Genomic DNA, 26,475 nt, shown 5'->3' with positions numbered 1-26,475 from the left:
AAATTCACGCATTACTGTATGAGGAAAGCAATTCTCAGTCATATTCTGTCGCTAGTGCTTGACCACTCGTTGCACAACACATCCTTATATTGCATTATAAAATACGAAATATAATTGTACTTGTCGATTTAGATTTCATTTTTAGACAAAAGAAATTATTGAATTACCATTGAGAACGACGCGGGCGGTCGAATGGTTTCTGTTTCTCTCGACTCCGCGCCGCCAACGCTTTCGCGTTTCAGTAGTTATCGCATAATGCTGCGCTGGTTTTGCTGGCTCGCAAAGCTCACACACACTGTAAGTTGCAGAAAATTCAACGTCCATGAGCTGTCGCGGGATGCCCGAATGGTTTACGCCACTTGGCCGAAAAGCATCTGCAGCGGCAAATCTGCCGCTCTAAGTTTACGTGCTTTCGCTAAGTACCGCCGTCTGTGGGCGCTGGTTTAGTCACTGACGGCAGCAAAGGATCGTGATTACGTTTGCAACGTCACCGGTCCCCCGGTTGGGTGGCAGGAGATTAGAATTTTGAAAAACGTTTTCGCGCCCTTCAGATGCAATCTTTTCGCCAACTAAGTTTCTTCTTGGCACAAAAGAAGCGAGGCGAGTTTCTGGAATGGTATTTAACATTCCGCATCTACTTAGTATTATAATGCTTTTAGGGACCCTTTCGTGGGTGTTGAGGGCATCACCACATAATGTGTTTGAGGCTGGCCTTGGCTGCTGAGCAGAAATGGCATGTCGGGGATGGGCAGGGAGAGGACTGAGTGGCGTGAACAAAGTGACGGGATGGCATTGTGCCAGCTTGTAACTACAGCCGCAGGATCTCACGCTGATATGGATAATTACGCGCCAAATAGGAAAGGTCTCTCGATCTAATGTATAGTGGGCGCAGATGTGGAATTTGAGAAGGCGATCTCACGTTGAAAACGGCATCTCGACGGCAACGATTTCCTACTCACCAAATGCCTGCTTCGACACCGTTAATTCTCGGGCGCGGGCGTAGCCACCTCGTTACCGGGAAAATGTACCTATGCGGGGGTCCAAATGAGGCCTATGTCTTGTGTGGGATGGTGAGAGATGATTAGAGAAAGCGCCGACCGCGAAACCTTGCGTGCTTTGAGATTAATGATGACCGCTTTGGAGTCGCTCGTAATGACGGAGGAACTTTGTATAGCGAAAGCAAGGGCTTCCTGCGCCTCCTCGGGAGAGGAGTCGTGGACAAAGGCTGGCGTAGCTAACAGGCCTTGAGAATTGATTGCTAAGAGGGTATATTTCAAGCCAGTGCTACATTTTCTGGCACCGACATGGAGCACGTCGTTTGCATTTGAAAATTTTAGGTGTAGGGTTTTGGTTCTTCGCCTCCGGCGTGGGATATGATGTATAGAGTGCATGCCTTTAGGGAGGGGTGGTATGCGCAGATCCTTGTAGGTGTGGTGTGGAATGGTGTGTTTGAGGTGCCCGAGAGATGACAAAGAAAGGCGTAAGAAGTTAAGAATGCATCATTCAGTTTCTGCTCCAGAAAGGCAGAGCTACTGAGAGGCGAGATGGCTTTCATGAGCTCATAAAAGTTTTGAAAGTACGCGTTTGCATGAGCCGTTCTATGGATTTATGTAGTGGCTGGCCTATGGCGATTTTTTTTTATTTTAGAAAGGAAAGTGTTGACTTGGTCAGCCTGCTTTTTGAGAACGTTTAAGTATAGGAGGCCTGAATTAGTTTGAGAGGCTTATTTTCCCACAGCCTACAATGTGGGTTAGGCATGCGGCCATAGAGTCTGTGAGTCGGCGGCGGATTGGAGCGTTAGGAGGGTGTTCGTGTTAAGTCGATTGCCTGAATATACAGACCGAGAACCCGGAGGCTGTCTAGCAGGGAGGCATGTTTGTTGCCGAAGAAAATGAGGCCGTCGGGAGTGTGTCTACCGATGCCAGTTTGGAAGGGAAGGAGAAAGATTTTCAATTTCTTGGAGGAACAGACGAAATTTATCTACTGCGCAATTTTCTCCACTTTATGGGCAGCGGCCTGCAGGACGTCTTAACTCTCGCTGTCTGAGGCACATGTGACCGAGAGGTTAATGTGTGCGTAAACAAAGAAATGCAGCCTAAGAATGGTTTAAAGGGCGCGTGAAAGGTGGAGCTTGGCGAGATTGAGGAGTGGAGAAAGCACGTACCCTTGGGGGGTGCCAAAGCTCCCTAGAGTAAAGGTGGTGGATTTCTCGCTACCATTACATATTGTAGTAGTGTGGCTCAAGAGGGAATGTGCGACAATGTATTTGTGGATCTTTCCGCCAACTTCCAAGAGGTTTACCTCCCAAAATATGATGCCATTATCCACTTTTGAAAGCGCCGCGGAGATCAAACACCCAAAAGGTCTGTGTGTTATGAGTACAGTTTGGTTTCAGGATGTCGTGCTTCAGGTGAAGCAAGGCATCCTAATAGGATAAAAGCAGCAGAGTGCCACCATGTATGGTGGGAAGTCAATGTATTGTCTTCAATATATTTTTGGGATGGTTGGGGATTACGTATACAAAAGTTTTTAATACATGAGGTGAGTGAGCTTGGTCTGTGGTTGGACGTGCTGACACGATTCTGGGGTTTGGTAATAAATATGAATCGCATCTTTCTACGAGGACGGAAAGGTGCCAGTGTCGAAGCAGTGGCTGTAGTAGGTGATGAGGGCTTTGAAAAAATTGCCGTCCAGGTTATGAAAGTTTTTGTTATTAATCTGGACCGCACCAGGTGCTGTGATTGGAGTAGTTAGATCCGGATAAGGTTTGCCAATGTAGTGGGGAGTGGAGAAACCGCGTGCATGATGAGGGTTTCTTGTCGAAGCTTAGAAACAGTTCCTTTCTTTGCCTGTGTGAGCGTAAAGCGTTCGCTTATGTGGTTGTTGTAATGTGCACGTGAGGTGGTGATATCTATGTCGTGTCACAATAGTTGCCATGTTCGCTTAATGCCGATCGGACCATCAACGTTCTTAGATATTTGGCTGTATTAATAGCTAGTAAGCTCGGTGGCATATGTCGCAATTTGGAGGTCAAGCTGAGCATTGGTAAGCACCATGCTTCGAATGTGGTTGCGTTTCTTTCAGCGTTTCAAGAGTAACGCCTCGTCTTCCCACATGTTTAGGAGGCGTGCATCGACCGTGGGAAGCGGTGCGTCGGGAGGGAGGGCGTTGATATGTTCCTGCGTATTGGCTTGAAGTTGTATATATTCTGCGATGTCGGCAATTTCGGCAGGGGCCAATCATTGCCTTCAAGCGCGGAACTGGTCCCATCTGTTCAGGCTGAGGGGCCTGAGTATGAGGACTTTATGGCGGAAGCGTAAGGTTGTTTGGATTAATGCAAGGATCTCTGCCGAGGTAGATTTGAAAGTTAGTCCAGTTTACGTGTTTGACTGTGCGTGAGTGTTAGGTAGGGGGGGGGTGTCTCTGGCAATGCTGGTATCAAGTCGTGTGGGTTTGATACTGTCACTATACTGTGTGAAGCGATGGTTTTTTATAAGTGCCCAGAGGGCTCTTCACTTAGGTGTATTGCTGGAGTGGCCCCATATTTCCTTAGGGGCATTAAAATCTCCTAGAATTAGGAAGGGATGTTTACCAGTCGCATAGAGGGCATGAGCGAATACTGTGTAGAATTCGTGATGTTTATCTTTAGGGCCACTGTTAATGTTTAGAATATGTAATGGCGGAGTGCGAGTTTTGCGAGGAAGAATTTCGATGAAGTCTTGCTCTATGTCGATGACCTCAAATTCACAGTGGGTGGCGATTAGGTCTTGAAGTATGAGTATGGAATTATTGGATTTCGTGTTGCGTTTTGCTTGCATGATACCGTATCTAGAGAATGGCATGTTTCCGTGGGTTTCATGTAAGACGTTGATGCCCGGCGTATTGGCGCAGCTGGCAATGCCCTGCTGAAGGCTGACTTTCTAACCACCAAACCCCCTGCAATTCTTTTGCAAGACCACGCGTTCAGAGCGGTCAGGACTACTGACCATCGCTCGGGAGGGTGGGTGGGGAGTTAGCTGGGAGGAGTGATGGCTTGGGTGGGACAGGGTCGCTAGGTGTGCCGTGATGGACTCAAAAAAGCAGTCGACTTTTTCTTTAATGGGGACAAAGTGTGCGGTGCAGTTTTGTTGGAACGTGATGAGGTTTTGTTTTAGTTTGTAGCCTTTAGTTTCCAGCGTGGTTATTCTACCGTTAAATCTAAGGAGAATATCATATATGCAATCTGCCGTGCGTGGTGTATCGGGGGTTTTGAGTTTGCTGGATGGAGAGAGTAGCCTAGGTGAGAGATATGAAGAGCAACATCCATGGAAGAGGGTGGCTTGCTGGAGGTAAGGGTAGATAGTGGGAGTGGTGGTGTGAGAGGTTGGGAAGATGGTGGGGCAGGAGTGTGGGAGGGTAGCGAATTGTATTGAAACGCCAGTTTAAGCTGGCTAATCATTTCCCCGAGAGTGCCATTCTCTTGAAGGAGGGATGTTTCTAGGTTTGAGGGGAGGGGGGCTAAGATGGAAAGGAGCAGGTAGATGCTACTCTTGCCCACTAACCGGGTGTGGGGATGTGTGGGCTTTTGAGGGAGGGTGCGGTGCTGGTGGTGGTAGGGCGAGCTAGGCTTCAATGTAGGAGATGGAGTGTGTCCCTCGCGTCTTGTTGCTGTTAGTGCGGTCTTGAACAGGGCCTGGTGGCACAGGAATAAGGGTGGTGGTGCGCTGCTGATCTTACCGTGGGTCTTTTGCGTCTTGTACAGCTACTTCCACAGCTGCGAGCCAGTAGCGTGCGCATCGTTACAGGCGATGCACACCGAGTTGCAGTCCGCGCTCGAGGGACCGTCCGTGATTAGTGAAGAGGTCAAGAGTTCAGTGATTTGAGCAGCGTGTGCCCGTGAAGAAGAGCCGTATGTCCTGGCGATGGCCGAGTTTGTGGCACCAAGTGTTCGCCTCTATCTTGTGCCGGAAGGAGTTAAAGTGGAGGGCGGAACCGTCGTAGTTGATTTACCAGGGGACGCGATTGCAATGAAAGGTGATGTGGATGGTAGCTACTGTAGTTGGGGAAGATGGCTCGCTCGGAAGTGTGGAGAGGTATGAGGATGACGCCGCTACAGGTATCCGTAGAGTCAGTAACGTAGGCAGGCGCCTCTTGTACATGGTTTCGTTGAAATACAGGGTGCGAATTGTGTTCTAGAGGTCAGTAAAGTACATATTTGAGGAGCTCACCTGAACCGTATTGCTGATGTTGGTAGCGCGAATTGGTTTTGGGCGGTGTGCTCGCTGGTGTGTGGGCCGGCCGCCTTGAGGATGATCAGGCGAAGGGCTCAGGAGTGGACTTTGGTACATTCGAGACCACCCTGGATCACGAGAACAATTTCGTAGTCACTGGCAGGCAAAGCCGGAGGCCTTGGTGCTTTCTTAGATGGCTACGGCGGTGATGCTGCAGATATGGTAGGCAGCAAGGGCTGCTGATGACGTCGAGCGATGTTGGTGTGCAGTTACCACCAATTGCGTGCCGCCGACGCCGGCTGCGTCTCGCTCAGCTCCTCCATGCAGAGATTGGAGCTAGGCTTAGCGCGCAGGGCGCTGGGGACCAGCCAGTAACTGGGCTGTATCCTTCAAAAGCTTAGTTGGAGCTGCTGTAAATGACGGTGAACGTAGGAAATAGCACTCACGAATATCTGTTAAACATTTCGTGGAACTTGGAGCGATTCGCCAAACGCCAGGTTGAGAAAAGCGGGAGCCTAGAACAACGCTGGCTTCCCTCATCTCCTCTTAATTGCTGATTACAACGCACCGAACCAGTTATGGGACCACTGTATTTCTACTCCTAAGGGTGGAGCCCCATTAACCCATTACACAGGGCTGCAAACTCATACTGTTTAACCACCTGAATACACGAACCAGGTTACGTAGCAGCGTAGCCAAGGACATTTCCCCAATCTTACCACTACACACAGAATTCAACACCTCAGATGTTAAGTTAGGTACCGACCACCACAACCCATTTCAAACATGAAACATTCGAACTCATACCTCTGAGCGTTACCACTCGTGACCAACTTAGAGCACCCCACCTGATTTAGGCTCAGACAGGCATTCAGTGCATCTCAGAATTTATTCGATAACTTCTCACACACATCCAAAAACACACTATCTCTGTCCTCCAACACGCCTCGCACTACGCTTGACGCCAAACTCCTATATATGCGGAGGGCAAGCAGTCTCCTCTTAATCAATGGAAGAGACTGTGGCACAACGGACAGCTAATACTTAGAATTGCAAAAACTAGAACTCCATATCCAAATTTACGTCACGGAGCTGGCCTACCAGCAGTGGGGTAACGTGTGTGAAAGCATGCATGGCTACCTAGACAACATGTGCACATAGCCACCCTTGCGACACATTAGACTCTACCACGTCGCGCACAAAGCACAACCACAGTACAATCTGCAACATGCACTAAAAAAAAGCTCAACGCACTCTACCATAAAGACTTACCACTCAGAAATATGATATACCAAAGTATATTGATAAACTCGAAAAGTTCTTAAGCACCTCTATTACAGAGGCAGAGGTTCGTCCTGTCTAGCCACCCTCATCACCAGGCCCCTACCTCATTTACAACAAATGACGATGACATTTAGGCAATAACTCGATCACAATCATTACGGCATGCTTGAATCACTGCTTTGCACCCTCTCTTACACATAAAAGGATTCCTTGGTAATGTAAAAGCCAAAGCAAAAAAAAACAATAAACACTTCGGTCAACAAGAAGGGTATGGAGAACTGACCTCATTGCTGAAGCCAATACCAGAAGGCACTGCAAGAAGGCAATTGTTGCGGAGTGATGATAACTTTTTCTTTACAGCAATGTCGTTCCGCAATGAAACCAAAGACTATTCGCACTTAAACACTCTTGGGATTTTATAGGTATCCCCTTGCAAGAACACTACAATACTTTTTAGTTTCTGGTCTGCTCATTGCTGTCCAATGAAGTCGTCGGCACTCATTGTCCCTAGGAAAGAGTCGTCGCGCTTATCGTCTTGTGGCGGCGGGTCAACAAGAGTACGTGAGAAGCAGTCGGCATCACAGTGTTTTCGTCCACACCAATTAATTAAGATGACTTTTTATTCTTGCCATCGCAGGCTCCACCGTGCTAAAGGCCCTAAAGAGTCCTTTATATTGGCCAGCTGACACCCTGCGTGATTATTACTTACTAGTTTGAGCGGCCTGATATGTAGCTAAGGGCGAAATTTCGTGGTAGCGAAATTCTGGCAAGGCGTCCTGTTTCCGTCGCATAATTGCATTGCGCCTTCGAGAGCGAACAGCTAACGTAAGATATGACCCTTTAAGGTCTTTCTTTCCACTGGACTAGGACAGCGCTAAGGCCTAAGCTGCTTCCGTCTGTGTGGATTACCGTATCGTCGTCTTCGTTGAAGTGAGCTAGTAGTGGTGGTGACTGCCAGCATCATTTGTTTCTTCAAATGCCTCGACTTGCGGTGTTTAGCACTTGAACTCGACATAGGATTTAGTTAGGAAATTCACAGGCGCAGTGGTGCGACAGAAGTTCTTTACAAAGTGCCTTTAGTAGGTACACTGACCAAGAAATCTGCACTCAGCGTGGTGGCTTAGCGGCTGTGGTGTTGTCCTGTTAAGCACAAGACCACGGGATCAAATCCCTGTTGCGGCGGCCGCATTTCCATGGGAGTGAAATGCAAGAATGCCCGTGTCGCGTGCATTGTAGGCACTTTAACGATACCCTTGTGGTCACAACCAATCCGGAGTCCTCCATTACAGCTTGCGTTATAATCAAATCGGGGTTTTGCCGCGCAAAACATCAAAATCTTTCATTCAGTAACGAAACCTACACGCTGCCTTCTTGTCGACTGGCTGCAGAAAGTTTCCAATGGCAGCTGTTCTCTGCGAATCAGGAAGGACTCCTGTGTTGCTGACAACGTGGCATGGGAACGAATATTATTCGTGAGCAAAGCTTCTCCGGCTTCACGGTCAGACAGAATGACTGGATAACCTTTAGTACTGTTGCAAGGCACTCCAGGTCATTGTCAAAGTTTGAGGCAAAGACGACCGTGTCATCAAGGTAACTAAAGAGATCTGCGATTTCAAGCCTGTGAATATAACCTCCACTACATGCTGGAATATATAAAGTGCCGAGAAAAGACAAAATGATATGACTTTAAATTCATAGAAGCCATCTGGCGTGAGAATGGCGGTCTTCTCTTTAACCATCTTGTCGACTCTGATATGGCAGTGGCCCGTGTTTAGGTGCACCGATAAAAATTACTTGGCATTGTAGAGCCGGTCCAATGCGTCGTCTACGCGTGACAGTTTGTCTACGTCCTTCGAAATTTTTCTCAGGCGACGGTAATTGACGTAGAAATGCAGAGCTCCATCCTTTTCCTTCACCAAGACTGCAGCAGACGATCGCGGGCTTTTCGAATTATGTTGGTGCACAGCATTTTGTCGAATTCTTGTCTTATAACTTCCCGTTTTTACATCGGAGTTCGGTAAGGGCTCTTGTGGCGTGGTCGTGCGCATTCGTTTGTTATTATGGGATTCTAAGCAGCTGGTGTTGGTCGAATCCTTGTTACACAATACACAGAGCAATGGCAATAGGATTTACGGGGGTAGTAGTTGTACTGGGGCAGAACACATCATAACTATCAAAGCAATTAGCTGCACTCTGAACGCGGTGATAGTCTTGTTCAAAGGATATCGCCTTTGCCTTAGCATCGTAAAAGAAGAGAAAGCCATAACGCAGTTGAAATACCATAGTCCAAATCATTTTCTGAATCTGAGCTTACGGAATTCTTACAGTACAGCCTGCAGTGGCCACAAATGAGTTATATTTTTTAAGTAATATTATATCGCATATCCCCGTGCGTCATTGAAGGGAGTATGCCGAATGTAGGCTTTTGGTTTTGAGACGTTATTTGGTACCATTATGCATCAATATTTCTACAAATTTTTGATGATGTCTCTTGAATAACTTCTATGAAAAATCTAGTGATTATATACGTATATACTCACATAATCACGCAAGCAGTACACAGAAACAGTGGGAAAGTCTTGGAAGTTTGCATATTGAGACCGCAAGTTTATTCTTGGCGGCTAAACGCCTAATGTCCGATAACATTTCTTACCTTTTATAGGAAACGTTTGTGGCTGCCTTGGACATCTATACATCATTGTATTTTCAGTGATATGAATAGCGGAATGGCGATGCATTTTTTTCTGGATGATTTTTATTGTTACATTTTTTTTGCTTTTATACAATTGAGACAACTGTATCGGATTTTCATGGTTGGAAGGTCTTTCATACTAGCATGTTTTTGCAAGAAGGCGACTAGAAAATCAAGTATCTTTGCGAACAGTAGAATATGTAAGCAGGCTTTCGGAGATCTAAAGAATTGCAGGGTGTCATTTTAGCAAAACACGAAAGTGATATAGTAGGGCGTAGCTGTTTGAGTCTGCATTATCCTACTGCTAGGAATAGGGTCATACATCATGTGATCCTACCTGGAACCTCGAGAGCACGGCACTGCTGGCCCCACCAGTGGTACAATTTAAAGCAAGAACATTGATGTCTACGTTTGACGACATTGTGCTGAACAGTTCAGGTTACCTGTCATTCTGCGTGTTTGAACAAAACTGAAATTCAAACTTCTGTAAGAGATCCGTCTATAAATGCTGCGGTGGCAGTTACTGCTGCCCAGCAATCACTGCATTTGCGCAGCACGTATCATTGACCGCATGGTTCGCTTGGTCGAAATGCATCTGTTTAGCTAAATAAAATGTGCACTCTAGAATATAGTTTGATAGTGACATATATAGGCATTAGAAGGACGTTTGAACCATGTGCATAGTCACCTTTAAAAAACTCTAAGTAATCGAAATTATTCACGATCCAGTAGGATTGGCCTCTTATGTAGACCGTGAGTGGTTTAGCTAATTGAAACCTCAAAACATAATTTTTAATTTACGCAGAACGACTCTTCTGTTTTCTCCTCTTTAAAACATTGAGGCGGCAGTACATTGAAGCACTGAATAACCAGATAAGCCCCTCTAATATTCCCATTTTTGTATTGATATTTTGCGTTCCTAATGACCCGTTTAATGACGGTGTCTCCACATGGAGGCGCAACTTATTTTCAACGTAAACCTCTGGTAACCATAAATAATGTAAAAGGTTACTTAGGGACGGAGTGTACTGAACAACTCATATTTTAAGACGTCCACGAAATCAATTGGTGAAAGAACGAAGCCAATTTGTAGCGTAATGTTTCACGTCATAACAGGTAATATTACAAAAAAATTGTACTTTATGAGTAGGACTATAGGGTTTGCCAGTAGATGCATTCTATATTTAACTTAAACCTCTCCTAGCTAAACATATTCACAGCGCAGTGCCTCTTAACTCGGGCATACGAAACAATTCCAGAGTGTCTCACCTTCCCACTACATTCTGCTCCACTGCAGAATGGATAGCTGCAAAAAAAGAAAAGAATAGAACACGAAAAAAAATACTGAGACTGATAAAAAACAAAACATTATTTCAAGCTTCCTTTTAACGGAGTCTGGGGGTTGGCGGGGGAGGGTGGATTGTTGCGAGTTGGCGGAACAGGCACTGAAAGGGTGTAGAATCATACCTAGTCAAAATAGTGTGAGTTTTGACCATAGATATTCAAGATACACAGATAAGAAAAAGCATCTTCCTCAGCTCCAATAATTTAAAACCAAGGATTTCTAAACAATAACTGAGAACCGCTATTGTCAATATATCTACAGTATCGTATTAATTTATTCATTTACTATTAGTAGACAACGAGGCCGCGAAGCAAGGAACATGTCGGAAGCGTCGCCTGTGAGTAATCAAAATTATTGCATATTAATACAGTATTGCCAACGTATAAGGGAGTAGACAAAATTATCATAGTAAGTATATATCAAAATAGAACGCTTTCACTGTTTGATGGTAAGAACAATATAAACAAATGAACCATATGTACATCTAGACGCATAGCAGAGAATTTCGCGCGTAAGAACATATTTTGCATGTATACTGAACGTTCATTTTGGGAGCAATAGTGTACCTTTCCTAGTTAATCAAAATAGCGAACATCAGCGCGATGGCGAGTGGTTCGTTATTAAATGCCCCGTTGAAGGAGAGACTAATTAAACGAAAGTGGATGCTGGTGCTGCTTTTGCTTGTTCATTCGTTATTTCATGTTCATTATCAATTTATTATCTCAAGAAGCATTTAAAGCTTCACAATAGCAAACAAGAATAATCTGTGCACGCGTTGTGTTGCCATTGCGGAAGGGAAATGAGCTAGTACTTTAGCTTGAAAGTTCCAAAGCAGAAGTGCTCAGTATGCTAGTATAAGACGGTGATGTAAAGGCTACCAGACGACCCTTTCAATGTATTTCCAACAATCTTTATGCATAAGACTGAGCTTTGGAGTACGGCTTTCAAAGCACGGGCAAGAAGGCAGCCCGAGTCAAGCAAGGAGGAAAGTAAGATTTGATGTTACGGTACAGCAGGCGCAAAACATACGTGAACGATCGAAGCCGCATACGAAAAAACATCTCTAGAAATTAAAATTTATGTTTGTCAGAAAAAAAAACTTCTAGGGCTTTAGGTGGCATAATCATGATGTAAAGATATGGCACACCGTAGTGGGTTATCCAAAAATAATTTTGACCAACTCGGATAATTTAGCGTGCCCCTAATGCTCAGTACATAAGCGTTTTTTTGCAATACCCGCTATCAGAATGCAGCCTCCGCAGAGGGAATAGGACCCTCTACCTCATCTGTAAGAGTGCAATGCCCCATAAATAAAACAGTAGACAATTCTACACCAAGAGGGAGCCTGCGCATCTTACACATACAAGAAAACGCCGATAAGCACGCGGCGCGAAATGATGGTGAATTATTGACTAGGTCTCTTTAATTCAACTCTTGCAACATGTAGAAAATAGACGTCCAAATGACACATTTACCTTATTTAATAACGTAAAGCTCATACAGTGTTTATTTTCAGGTGGTGTCATTGCACCTACCCAGAATTTTCTCACCCATAACATCGCAGCGCACATAAAAACCACACCGAATAATGAGAAAAGACGGGAAATTCGGGAGATGGAAATTCAAGACGATGAGCAAAACGTGAACAAGGTGAATGCAGGAGGCAACGTTTCGACAAGTGGACTCGTCTTCTTCAAGGCGACATATGCTTTCCTAGCCACAGTATATATAGGTGGGGTTCTTCTGAAGGGGAGAGGGTGTGAGGCGGCAGGACGCGGAAACGAGGGAAAATGTGTTAGCGTGTCGAATTGAGAGTAAAGAAACGCTGAGTACAAGGATAAAGCCAGGCCCCAACCCCGGTCTGTCAACACACGCGCGTCAGCCGGCATGTCAAAGGCGTCTGACACTCCGGCTGACAAAAAACAAAAAGGAAGGGAAAGGGAACGGTAGAAGAAAAAAAAGGAAGGGGGGGGGGATACGCCAAGAAATTAAACTAAGTGTTGTTACCTATAGCTTGAAGTTTAGCATAGCGAATAGATTCTAAAGCTCCCTTTGAAACGTTTATGCCTATTGGTTGCAATGTCTTGAACTTATGGATAAGGTATGATTCTCTGTATTTTCTTTCTCGTTCACAACGGAAATTTGACTGTAAGATGTAGAGTTTAAGTTCATGAAAGTTATGACCTGGTTGGTTGAGATTCTTCGCGACGGCTTTGGGAAGCTTTTTAGCTGTGTCCGCGCGATGTCCGTTTAATCTGACGTTCATTGATTGTCCTGTTTCACCGATATATTGTTTCTTACAGAAGGCGCATTCAAGCATATAAATCACATCCGTACTTGTGCAAGTGAAGCTAGATTTGACTTCATGTGTATAACTATTTGCGGTGCTTTTAATTTTAATGTCACTTTGAAGGTGCCTGCAGGTTTTGCACCTAGGGCGACAACGTGCTTTTATTACGGGGGAATGCTGCTGGCTGACTTTTGCGTGCACTAACATGTCTTTAAAGTTCTTGTTTCGGCGATAGGTAACCCTAGGTACATCCGGGAACGCTTTTCGCAGACGCTCGTTACTTTATAATATTGGGTGGTATTTTCTTAGGATGTTGTTTATGTTTGGGAGTGCATTAGAATATTTTGTTATAAAGGATGGCGGCCTGTAAGATTCTAATGTGGGCTGTCTCTTCGCCAATTCCGGCTGCCTCTCCAATCTTGACGCGGCATCATAAGCTCTATCGAGAGCAACTTGGGGATAGTTCTTTTCTGCTAGCGTTGATTTAAGGTCATTCAGGTGGTGGATATAATTGTGGTCTTCACTGCAGATTCTTCCTATGCGTTTCGCTTGTCCGACAAAAATTCCTTGCTTGCATTGTCGCGGGTGATGGCTGTTGTAGTCTAAGTATTGGTGGCTATCTGTAGGCTTCCGGTAAAGTGTCGTTCTCAGTTTTCCGCTTTCTATGTAGACCGTCGTGTCCAGGAAGTTGATTTGACTAGGAGAGTGGTGAGCAGTAAATTTAATACTTGGGTGGAAGCGATTGAAATGGCTAATTAAGTCGGTTAAGGCGCTTGTGCCGTGTTCCCATATTATAAATATGTCGTCAATATAACGAAGATAGGTGTGGGGTTTTAAAAGGCAGGATTTCAGCAGGTCTGCTTCAAGCTGTCCCATGAAAATGTTCGCATACGTGGGAGCGAATGGCGTACCCATGCTTGTGCCGAAAATTTGCAGGTAGTGTATAGAATCGAATTCGAAATAGTTGAGCGTGAGCACTAAGCTAAGGAGCGATAAGTAAACTTCAGGAGCGTGCGCTTGGGGATTGATTGCGAGGAATGTAGAAACGGCTTCAATTCCTTCACTCATGGAAATGTTGGTGTAAAGGGCAGAAACATCCAAAGTGACTAGAATAGCGCAATCCCCCAAAATTATAATACCACCCAATATTAAATACCACCCAATATTATAAAGTAACGAGCGTCTGCGACAAGCGTTCCCGGGTGTACCCAGGGTTACCTATCGCCGAAACAAGAACTTTAAAGACATGTTAGTGCACGCAAAAGTCAGCCAGCAGCATTCCCCCGTAATAAAAGCATGTTGTCGCTATAGGTGCAAAACCTGCAGGCACCTTCAAAGTGACATTAAAATTAAAAGAACCGCAAATAGTTATACACATGAAGTCAGACCTAGCTTCACTTCTACAAGTTCGGATGGGATTTATATGCTTGAATGTTCCTTCTGTAAGAAACAATATATCGGTGAAACAGGACAATCAATGAACGTCATTTTAAATGGAGATCGCGCGGACACATCTAAAAAGCTTCCCAAAGCCGTCGCCGAGCATTTCAACCAACCAGGTCATAACTTTGATGAACTCTACATCTTACAGTCAAATTTCCGTTGTGAACGAGAAAGAAAATACAGAGAATCATACCTTATCCATAAGTTCAAGACATTGCAACCAATAGGCATAAACGTTTCAAAGGGAGCTTTAGAATCTATTCGCTATGTTAAACTTCAAGCTATAGGCAACAACACTTAGTTTAATTTCTTGGCGTATCCCCCCCCCCTTCCTTTTCGTTTTCTTCCTCCCTTCGCCTTCCCTTCTTTTTTTTTTGTCAGCCGGCGTGTCAGACGCGTCAACGCGCGTGTGTTGACAGACCCCCCACCCCGGCGTCAACGCGCGTGTGTTGGCAGACCGGGGTGGCGGGGCCTGGCTTTGACCTTGTAATCAGCGTTTCTTTACTCTCAATTCGACACGCTAACACATTTTCCCTCGTTTCCGCCTCCTCCCGCCTCACACCCTCTCCCCTTTAGAAGAACCCCACCTATACATACTGTGGCGAGGAAAGCATATGTCGCCTTGAAGAAGACAAGTCCACTTGTCGAAACGTTGGCTCCTGCATTCACCTTGTTCACGTTTTGCTCATCGTTACACTGAATAATGTGCTTCAACAAACTTCCGAAAAATTACGTAAAATAATATTTCTGCGCAGTAAACATAAGGTGACATTTTTCCGTATCTATATACTTCACACCCTTTATAGTATGGCATATAAGCATTGATTCTTCAAAACACAAGCTTAGCTATAAAATTTGGTGTTTACGTTCCGCACTGTTCATTATGTTTCTTAGTTTCCTTTTCACAGTAGGGCAGTGCGAGGCACACAAGGCCCCTTCTTGCGACGCTTGCATAATGTCAGCGCGGGCACTGTCATCTGTCGTTTGCCGGAGTTCGCGCACCACTGCCGCTTAAAAAAATTGGCAGTGGCTTAGCTCGGATATGCCAGGGTATGCCAGCCTTTGTTAATCTTGATTGCAAGTCCAGGTAAATTTGGTTGTATAGCTATGTTGCGGCGTTTAGCCAGTCGTTCGGTGCGCTGTTCATCTTTTTACTGGGCGATTCGTTTCCTCTTCAACTCTTTCCGATGTCCAATCCAGGCCTCCTGCTTATCCGAATTGTCGCCGTCCATATTTCCGCCTCAACTGTGGTTGCGGTGCACGCGAGCTCTCCTTTTCAATCCTCCGACATGTTATCAGGCCTGCAACGCAGCTGGAGAAGCGAGAGGAGGCCAGCTCAACGACGAGGAACGCGGTGTGATGTCATATACCAAACGGCGACGGAAAAAAGGCGCGGCGCTGCGCAGCGGCAGAACACCGGTGGATCGGTGCTACTCGGCGCGCATGCGCAGTAGTCTCTAGGGAGCGAGAGAGAGAAATATCCGCCGCGAGGCGCGCGTAATGACGTCATGTGCCTCCTTGGAGCACCGCCAGTAAAGCTTTCGCTTTGATATCGGACAGGTAAGTGCATAAACTATCGTGTGGCGGTAAAGCTCAGACTCACCGATGCATCGTATGAGGTTACTGACTCGTTCTACAATGTAACAATATCACCATTGTTACAGCAAATTACGGAAACATCTTCAGAATATCTGACACATTAATGCTGCCCGCAATCTAGTTGGCATGTACGGGTACTACTTATGTGTCCGCACGCGGTAAATGGCTCAAAAGTTTTAGAAACAGTTGAAGGGGCAGCAAATTCAGATCCTAATGTTGTCTATTTGTTGAGATACCAACACTGCAGGTGGAAAAGCTGTCTTACCAATATTTATTTACGCCAAATCAATCCTGCGGAAACCCGGCAAAGGTAGAAACTATCACTAAAGAGAAAACTGTCACCCACCCGAATGTAGCCGCATGCTAAAAAAGACACCCTTACAGATCCCACAGAAAGCTTCGTGAGGAAAAATTCCTCCCGGTCCGAGATTCTTATGCGCCGCAATGGCCCTCCAGTGCAGTACAATTGTAGCATTGAGTTACATTCGGGTGGAGAACAATTTTCTCTTTCTGCGGCATTTCTCCACTTTGTGGGCTACCGCATATACTGAGTGTTCCTGTGCTTCGAGTTCTCGATTAATTCACCCTCGCGCTGTGATCTGCTAGGCTCCTCGCTATTTCAGAGGGTAGAGCGACCACCGCGGAAAGGTGGTGGTGCCGGTCAGGAATAATAAACCAGGACGGAAGTTTCTTCGATAGCCAATCTCTCTTTCTGAGAAATCCGTAGGGGTTTACTTTGTAGCACTGATATATTCGAGGGGAGGACAAATGCCTGTTTCATTCTTCAGTTAGCAGTTCCTTGCGTCAGTCGACTCCATTCTATGCTTGCATATTTCTAATCGTACCATTTTACACATCCTCTGCTACCATGCCGATGCGTTCTACTTTTCCATTCTCCAACACATTCTACTGGTAGTAGCGTGATCTTGTCTACGAGGCTGATTGATTGGCAGTGCAGATTCGCTCATAAACAAAAGCAATAAGCACATGCTAATAGATACCTACAGCGGTCCGAGCTTTCGCATCGAACATGGGCTGAAAAAACAGAAAATATTTCTTGTAAAGAGAAGAAATGTATTTCAAACACTACTAACGTACGTTTCCCTATTTGCAAACGCTAAGCAGTGTAACTACCGTACCATATTGTTTTATTAAGTTACAGAGCTTGTACCCAAGAAATTCGTAGGTGCGACTTCTAGTGGCACTACTTTATAATCATTGTTTTAGAAACGGAGTATCGGGCAGGCGACAAGGAAAATTAGTAGTTTAGTACTGAACTCCATAAGAAATTCTAAACACTGCGACGTATTATCCTACACATCGACAGAGACAATTAAAAACTGTCAAAATACCAAGAAGCTCTTCTTAAAAGTACACTTGTATATATAACGAAACCTTTTCCTGTGTGGACAAATATGTACCCGAAATCCCACACCCTATACACTTAATTTCACCTAGCACTCAATGTTATGAAAAACACAATATAACTGACTGATTTGATTTGACCATTTGCTAGGTGTTCAGTCCTAGTCTACTTCGTTCTCGTGCAGGCAGAAGGACAGGACACACATATCCGGTCACGTCCGGTTGTGTGTACCCGGTACTTTTGCCTGCACTACAACAAAGTTGTAGACGCCATACCAACAAGCTCACATAGCTATTCGTTTCGACTTCATTCCTCCGTATCAACAACAAACCTCAAGAAGACCACCGCGTTAACTTGACGACATTTACGGTGCGTTTGAATAACGCCTAGCAAAAATCTACCCCATTCTCTTCCTGCCGAAGGGCCACGGGAAGTCGAAACCTCAATCCTACCGGCCTGACGCCGACCAACTGCCGCCTTCTCAAGTGATGTGGTATTTCTGTTGCCTCCGGGAGCTTTTAACAGACACAAAACGTACGACGGGGTAGCATAAAATCCAACTAATAAAAATATGTATTTACTTTTTAGATTGCTTCTCAAATGTCAATAAAGCATGCTAATAAAGACAAAATTGCACCGCTGATTGAATATATATGCCTATACAGTGTATTCTCGTCAAACAGAACCTCAATATACTAGTGAGTTGCGTTTTATTTATCAAGACTTGCATGTCCCGATAAATTCAGCTTAAGAGTACAAAAAATACTTTTTTAATGGAGACAAATACTTTATTAACAGAAGCCGATAACAGGTATAGCAGATCTGATTACAAGGCTCTACTTAAAAAATTTCTACTTGAACGCAGCCGCTGAGTACAACTAGGAGAAGAAACCATGGGCGCTAAAACGTAAAACTATTCCAAATTGTTCTACTATACTTATGCAATCAGCCGTCCATGAATATTTTTGACAATTGCCTCAGCCGATATCTAGCGCACTTCTTAGGAAGATTGATAAACCATGATGCAGGCTTACACGGTTGATCAAAATGCCTCAAAGCTTTTCGCTCAGGCGTAGCTGACTTTAAGAAATGTAGCAAATGCATCGCGCTTTGCTGGAATCTATGTACTGCGAAGCTTTCCTTGAATTCATAAGAAGTGCTTAAACACGTGTTTATGTTTATCCAATGTGAGGGCAAAGTACAACCCAAGGCTTTACTTATGAGGGCGAAGCATTGAATCCACCTTTGCGCGCAACAAGCGTTATAGTGATTGAAAGAGGCACGCTCGTTTTCTGCGCCATTTGTTTGGGATACCCTACTTCCCCTTAGAGGTGCAGATGCGACCGTCCAATCGATAACCAGGGGGCACAGCGCATCCACAATGTGAGGCGATATCCTCCGGTGCCGTCCCTCCCTGTCTATTCGCGGCACTCGCGGAGGAAGCCAGTGAGGGAGCACGTTTTGTATACTTTGATGGCTCAGCTTCTGCTTTGCTTGCCACACTTACAAGCAAGTTGAAGCAAGCAGCACGCCTCATTGAAGCAAGCAGCACTCCTCGAGATTACGAGTTGCTCCTAAAGGAAAAAGCTGCCGTAGAGACCGTGGATGGGAAAATACCGCAACCAATAGCAGCGAGAAGGATGTCCAAGATGGAGGTAGTGATCAAATACAGATAAAATTTAACCTAAAGTTATCTACAGGACTGTGTCTTGGCATCTCAAGAATAAACCACTTTACGTCTACTAGCTCGAGATATCGAAGTTGAAAGCTCTCAAGACTTGTGCTGTTCCTTTAGGTAAATTTCCATTTGGCCACGGTATACAGCCCAAACATGATTCACGAAGCGCAGCCGGCACGTGTAACCCACAAGACGGCGCACCAGTACTGCATGTCAAAGAAATTGATCATTACTAAGTCGTAAAACATTTCTGTCCAATAAAACACCCTGCTTATTTGCAGTAATTCGATAGTGTAATACCAACGTTAGGCAGCCAAATAAAATTTTCTATATCACATTCGAAAACGTCAATAATCATTCACAAATGGAGCTGCACATCGTCCAGCACACTTTGCTCAGTACGTCACTGCGTCTTCGCACCAATTTTGCTTATAGACTAGGGTCCCTCCCATTAGTGTTCGCGTGCTCGACCCTTTCTCTTGCCTGCATCGAAAGTTTCTAATTTTACTCATTTGCTATGCCTCCCTTTGTAATCATCTTGTAAGTGGACAGCTGATACTCTAGTAGCAGCTTGCATATCACTTTTCCGGGCCAATTAGCGTGAAGGTGTGCCAAATGAAAATGGTATCAATGTAACCAAACATTCATACTATCATAGCTGCCCACCTTAAACAATAAACATCAGAGAAATTTCAGGTAATTCGTGAATATCGCCTCATTTGCTCAAATGGCTACTTTGGTTAAGATTTGTACAACAATATTCAAGAATGCTAGATGTTTAAAAGGCTACTGCGGGACTGAACGGCTTATTACTCATTTGTCAAGCCATATAAACTTGCGCCAATATGTCAGGCAGGTCGAGCCTTGAAGAAAGAAACTCAGAATATCTGTAAATGGATTTAGAAATCTTCAAGTGCGCCAACAAAATCAGGCTCAGTATGAAAGAATAACATAGCTGTTCGGCATCGGTAATTATGCCACGGAAGGAAGTTGTGCGGTCTCACAGGTGTTTAACCACGTCATAATATTTGAACAAATACTTTAACACGAGTGCAATCGCAAGAAAGGGGAGAATTAGAGGCTTGGCGGATCTTGTGGATCTAGTTAGCTGCATTCGTGCTTTCAGTTGTAAGCATGCAGATAATTTTTGAACCTACTATGAAATCGATAGTGAAGCTGGCGTAGTGACCTCGTGTCTCGTATATGCAATGACAAATGAAATAGATTCCCATGCTGCTATTCTGCCTCAGTTTATTATTCAGCCATTATGTATACGCTATATATGTCTTTATAGTGTTACCATTCAATAAATAAAAAAACATAAAAACTTCGTTTCTTGCAAACGGTCTCCAAATATATTTTTGATTTGCGGCCCTTGGAAGCGCCATGTTACGACGAATGTATTGGCAAGCCTCTGAAGCATACGAGCGTGGAACTGTAATCGATCTTCAAAGGTATGAAAGAATTCGGCTTTGCTATCGACGCTGTTGTCGATACTCAAAAGTTTGATACTGTTGTTTTGAAGATATTAAAGTCTCGGGTGTTTTATTCTAGTGCATTTGTACCTGGAGAAAATCTGAGAGAATCTTTTGTGTAAGCTTTAGACAAAACATAGCGGAAACGCAGGTATGCGAATGTTTGAGAAGTGCGCAGTTTTTTTTTATTGTATGATACATTGTTCTTTTTGCGTAGCATTAAACAATGTATACGAGCATCTTTAGCATTATTCTTTTTTTCTGCACCGTTGACTTGTGAAAATGGGTCTGCACAAGGTTGACTCCACGAGCGACGGTCAGGAAAGGGCACGACACTAGTCTACAACGCACAAAAGCGCCACGGCAGGGTTTTCCCCTCTCCAACGTGGAAAAGGTTGTGGAGTCACATCGCCAACAAACAGGGTTTTTTTAGAGCGCAGCTCTTTGGCGTCCGTTCCTGGGTTTCGCGTCGTCGTCGGCGTTGTCGTCGGCCTCGTAACCAGCTCCGCCCCCCTTTCATCCCCCCAGCGCTAGCAGCGACCGACTGATACCGCTGGATGCCGCTGACGCCTCTAGAGAGTCAAGATAACGTGACTGCATAGAACACCGTCGCCGCCATGCAGAAAGAGGAGGAAAGGGTCCCCCCCCCCTGTTCTTGTGTGGCGGATAGGGTGCTCTTCAGTTGCCGACGCGCGGGTTATTTCACGTAGGCCCCGGCACGTCGACGAATACGTGACCACCTTCCCACGGCTAGACCTGGTTCTTAGCGCTGCGGAAGCGAGGGTATCATATTGTTTGTGTCGGCATCGGCGGCGTTGTCCCTGAAACCAACTCCGCAGCTGGGGTTGACTCACTATCGGCGTCAGCGGCATCAGTCAGTCGCTGCTATCTCTTCCCTCCTCCCTTTATCGTGTTGTCCGCTTGCTGCGCGCGCTTCTGACCCCATCGTTTGCCGCTGGGTGTTCACGCCGCCCCCCTCCCCCCTCTTCCTGCGAGTCTCCGGTTGTCAAAGCGCCGGCTCGAACTTAATTCCTTTCTTCGCTCCTCCTCCAATGCAACCCCTGTGCGGTGGCAATCAGAGAGCCAGATCGGTGGCGGCGGGTCTGTATATGTGCACCGCCCGAGCCGAAATTGCCGCTGCCGTTCGCCCTGTGCGGTGGCAATCAGAGAGCCAGATCGGTGGCGGCGGATCTGTATATGTGCACCGCCCGAGCCGAAATTGCCGCTGTCGTTCGCCACTGCGAAATTATCTGCCAGTTCTTTCTGAGCCATGAGCGAGACGACCGATGGAAGTCCTCCGTCTGCTGCTGCTGCTGCTGCTGCTGCTAAACGAGCTGCCAGAGCAGAGGCCCAGCGCCGTCGCCGTCAGAATCCAGAGGTGCGTGCCGCCGAAGCAGAAGCTTACCTAGTGGAGTCTTTGTTAAAGGAATACGTGTGAAAAATAAAAAAAAATCTGTGTTAGTGCATAGATGTGTTGCTCGATTTCTTTGCCTCAATCTATCGAAAAGGTGAAACAGCTTATTTGCTGCGCTCAAATTTCGCATTAGGAAGTAACGTAATCGTCGGTAATTTTTTTAACCCAAAACAGTCGCGGAGTTTACTGCCAAAGGGTCACCGCAAGGCCGATCGAGTACGCGAGCCCGCTGCGTTAGAGTTAGCCCGGTAATGGTCCACCATGCGCCAGAACGAGAAGTCGTGGGAGCAAAGGCCCCACCTAACAGACTCGCCCCGGGCCTGTGATCATGTGCCGCGTCCAAGAAGTGCTCAGCGGAAGTGAGAAATTAACTCCGGCGCGCTAGCCATGCCCGCCGTGTTGCCATTTAGGCGGCGGTTCCCGGAGACTTAGCTAAGCTCAAGACCCGAGTTGGGCCATGAGGCGCGGGGAGACACGTCGATCCCGACAGACTGCAGCAACAATTTCCTGCGTACTAATGCACAACGCTGCCAATGTATGCTCAGATCCACGTGACTGCTGAATTTCCATCCACCGGGAGGGGCTTACAGTTTCCTTTGCAGAGTGAAAAATTTAATGTTGTCAAAATTTTGTTGTAAAGATCGTGCTCTTTACATGATAACCAATGCGCCCACGATTTTGTGTGATTTTGTGTGAGTTTGTGTGGGTGTAGGAGAGATAGGGAGGATGGCAAACCGCATTTCCGCCACTGCGTCGCAATCACGGGGTAGAAGGCGTGACCGCGAAGGTATGAGGACAGTAAGATCGCGAAGCTTCAATGATGTCGATTGAACGACCACGACGGCATAACTACGGCGGTGCGAAAAGGAATGCGTGAGCATAGTACGGCGATGACGGCGTGGCGACGAAAGCATGACCAGTATCGTATGACAAAGCTTGAATGATAGTGATCCAATGTCCTCGGCTTACCTAGCGGTCCAAGCTATTTGACAACTTGGGCCACTAGGTTGGCTTAGAAGGTGTGACGATTACATCATGACGAGAGTAAGATGTCAGGAAGCTGGACTGGCGGCAATGGAACGACCACGGCGGCTTCACGAAGAGGAGCGCATACCAAGCGGCCCAAGTAGTCAACTTGGGCCACTGGCTTGGCGTAATAGGCTAGGTAGAAAGATAGGCTCGAAACGGCCGAATTAGGCAAGTAATACTATTCGCAATAATAAAACTTTGTAGACATTCTTATTACACGATTGGTTGGTGCATAAGTTGTGTTGCCGTGCACGGAGTCGCGGGATCGAATCGCGGCCATTGTGGCCGCGTTTAAATGAGGGAGAGATGCGAAAAACACCCGTGTATTTCGATTGAGGTGTACGTTAGAGAACCCCAGGGGCTTGAAATTATTCTGGAGTCCACTACCATGGCGTGCCTCAGAATCAGATCCCGGTTTTGGCACGTAAAAACCCCTTAATTCATTTTGGTGCACAAGAAGAAAGATCATTCTTTTAATATATTTAAGGGTCATTCACACAGGCAAATGACAGCGGTGGCAAACCAAGTTCGTCGCAATGTTACCAATAGCTAATGGTCCTTAATGGTCGCTATTCCCGAAAAGCGAATACTTTGAGTCAGTCGCTCACAGCTCCATTTTTCAGTCGCACGACCGTCGTCGCAAACCCACTAAATCAATCAGCGACCCGCCTTAAGTTATGTTACCATTCATGTATTTTCATCCTGCGCCCTCCTGCGTCACACCAAATACAAAGCGCACTCGTCATGGCAGTTGCTGACTATTTGCAGGGGCTACGCATGGATGCCGTTAAATAATACCCTTACCTCTACAGCAAGTTGCGCCCTTTGTTCAAGGACTGTAACAAGAAGGACATCGCATGGAAGGAGATTGGTAGATTGGGAACATGCTTGACCTCTCCTGTAACTATCTCAACAAAAATTAGTTTTCTTTGGTGTTTGTTGCTATGTGTGAAAGCTGGAAGAGTTGTTTATTTGTTGCGTTGTGTATGAAGAAAGCGAAATTATGCTATACCTAGGCCGCAATATTGTAATGATGCGTTAGTCAGTGCTAATATCTTTCTGCCTTCGCAGAGTCCATGTGTGGTTAGAGGAACGCCGTTTCCACGCCAAGGAATCAGATTGGAAAAAGCATCGCTACAATATCGCGGCCCAATGTTTGTCTATGATCCCTTACTGTTTATGTTGGGAGTACACGCGCCCTGCCTGCCAGCTTTAACTTTCGTAGTCTGCTTACAAAATATTTACGAATATTTAGTGTTACTTGTACGTCGAACCCATCATCTGCGACGCAGCTCCCTCCTCCTAATTTTCCCCTTATTAATGGAACATAGCTGCGGGATAATTACAAGGAAAATTTCGTCACCCTGCATGAGGTGTCAGGTACCTAGCCTGAGCCATGGAGCCTCGCGGATAACACAGCAAAGTGTGTTCATTAGTGCAGGGAACAGCGGCAAAAACTGTAATAAGCACTGATGTTTCATGCTCTGTTATAAAATATATGTGAAGCAGCAGAGCTATTCACATTTCCTACATTTTCTGGAATTCACACAGCTGTTCTGGAAAATGTAAACAAATATAGCAGCTAACAAACTAGAGTCAAGGAAAATGAGAAAGGAGGCTTCTTGATACTGCATTTTATTTCGTGTGACCTTTCGTTTCTTTTCATGTACAGTTCTTTATTTATTTTACAGGAACACTTGTGAGAAAAATTTAGTAACCTAAGCGACATTTTTAAGCACAAGCAACAAGAGATGCGCGACAAGCAGCGCAGTGGTGCAAGGGCGTGGTTGATGTCAACATTATCAAATGGCCATAGTTCGAAGTGATGCTGGATCTGATTGACATCGCAGCAAAAGCGCTGGTGTAAGTGTAGCTTGCTCTCACAACGAAAGAGTTTATTTTTATGTTTGGAAACGCACAAGCACATGAAAGTGAGTTTCACAGAAGGCGTACATGCTCAGCGTGTTGTACAGCTGGCAGCTAATGCAAAAATGGTGTTTTCTGTGGTACACAATGGAAAATAACAGTATTTCCGTAGCCTTAAAATTTGATATTTTCGTTCATCGCGACCATAAAGCAAGATTTCCTTGTATTCCTGACTATAGGTTGTTCTGCATAGTCGGAAGTGCCACTTTTAGCGATTTTCAAAGAAAAACTAAATATACAGCTCGCACCACTGTAAGACTCATCTAGTTTAATTTCGTCGACGTAGTGAAACGCGATTATGCAAGCGCCTACAGTGATCTTGAAATGCCAAACTTAAGTTCACGAAGCTTCTCTAAAAAATGTTAGAAGGAGTAAGTTCTAGCAGAAAAGAAATTTCAACTAACACTCCTCGTAGCGCGCAGAACCAACACTTTCACGCAGCTAGTCACAAAGTCCAGCTACTCCAGCCGGCAGAATTGTTGGGTCGCCATCGTTGAATACCTTCGTGGATTGGAACGCCTTACAAGGTGATATAAAGCACCCACCTGGCACTGCTTCCGCGGCGCAGAGCGCTCATAAAGAAAACGCCTGTTTTGGGCGCATTATCTCGCATTGTTCTTGCTATATATAAGCTATATTACTTTGTAACAGAAAGGATGAAAATTTGTGAAAAAAGATGCTGCTTATTGACCGAACACTTCTGTAATCCTTAAACACCTGAATGTTATGACATTACGAAGCTGTACAGGATCTATAAGTTTTATAGGCTGGATAATGTTACACTAACTAGGCTGTGCAGCATGAATGACACTCAACCAAGGTAACGTATAAATTTCAGCCTATGTTTCAGATAGAACTAACTATTATAGTTTCAGCCATGCAATGGTTGACCAAACATTATGTTCAAACTCTCTGTAAGTGGAAAGTGGTAATTCATAACATAGCTTGCATCCTGGTACCTAAGAGGTGAGTGTAAATACACATTGGTTATTTTGTTACAGCGCCTGCCGCACCATGAATGAGCGAATGAGGTCAGTGTGCATAAATGACTGGTGACACCTGACGTAACCACTGGTGATCGCATCTGCACGTAGAAATGTCCCTGTAAAACGTCAGATATGAATATCTATTTTCCCATCGTGATCACAGCCCCGCAGCAGAACGAGTAATTGATGGAAAACAAACAGGGGTTTCCCCAGACGCCACGAAAGTAAACGTCGAGACCCGCAGTTATGCGTAAAGATAACTTGAAATTTAACCTACTATTAACACAGTCGTGTTTGTAAGGATCACTACATGGAATGTAATGTCTATGTTTATTAGTTGTCTGAATTCTCAGAAGTATTGAGAAACGCACCTGGCATTTCAGAGGTTACGCTTAACGATGCAGAAATGTTGCATCAGCTGTAATAATGGTTTATATTGTAGGGAGGTCAAATAAAAACATAGAATTTGAAACAGCAGAAGCCCCAGCAGCGAAATGCTATTTTAAGAAGGATCTCAAGTTTGTAGCAATAGGAAACCCTTAAAAATTGCTTTATTATAACTTTCTTCTTGTACAACATAGCACCCTAAGCTTGCCTGTCGGCTGTGCTGTAGTGATGGTTGCTTTCGCAGAGATGCAAGAAAAGAAACAAATGTGTGAGCAGCGCAGGCGCCATCAATGAAACGATATGCGACTAAGGACTTTATTTTGTAGCAATAAGAAAACATCAAATCTTCTT

General features: G+C 45.2%; 1 protein-coding gene across 1 annotated transcript in view; it reads right to left on the bottom strand.

Annotated features, from left to right (window-relative positions):
* The window catches only part of LOC142574587 (uncharacterized), an 83,658-nt gene extending 57,543 nt beyond the window's left edge, over positions 1-26,115 (bottom strand). Inside the window, exons 1-3 of the mRNA XM_075683637.1 lie at positions 26,109-26,115; positions 16,869-16,898; positions 10,456-10,492 (exon numbers count right to left, since the gene is read on the bottom strand). Coding sequence (XP_075539752.1) covers positions 10,456-10,492; positions 16,869-16,898; positions 26,109-26,115 — 74 coding nt within the window. The remainder of the gene's footprint in view (positions 1-10,455; positions 10,493-16,868; positions 16,899-26,108) is intronic.
* Between the last annotated feature and the right edge of the window lie 360 nt (positions 26,116-26,475).

The sequence above is a fragment of the Dermacentor variabilis genome, chromosome 3, assembly GCF_050947875.1.
Source record: "Dermacentor variabilis isolate Ectoservices chromosome 3, ASM5094787v1, whole genome shotgun sequence".
NCBI classification, from domain to species: Eukaryota; Metazoa; Arthropoda; class Arachnida; order Ixodida; family Ixodidae; genus Dermacentor; species Dermacentor variabilis.
Note: the sequence above shows the minus strand (reverse complement) of the source record. Positions and strands in the feature narration are given on the sequence as shown.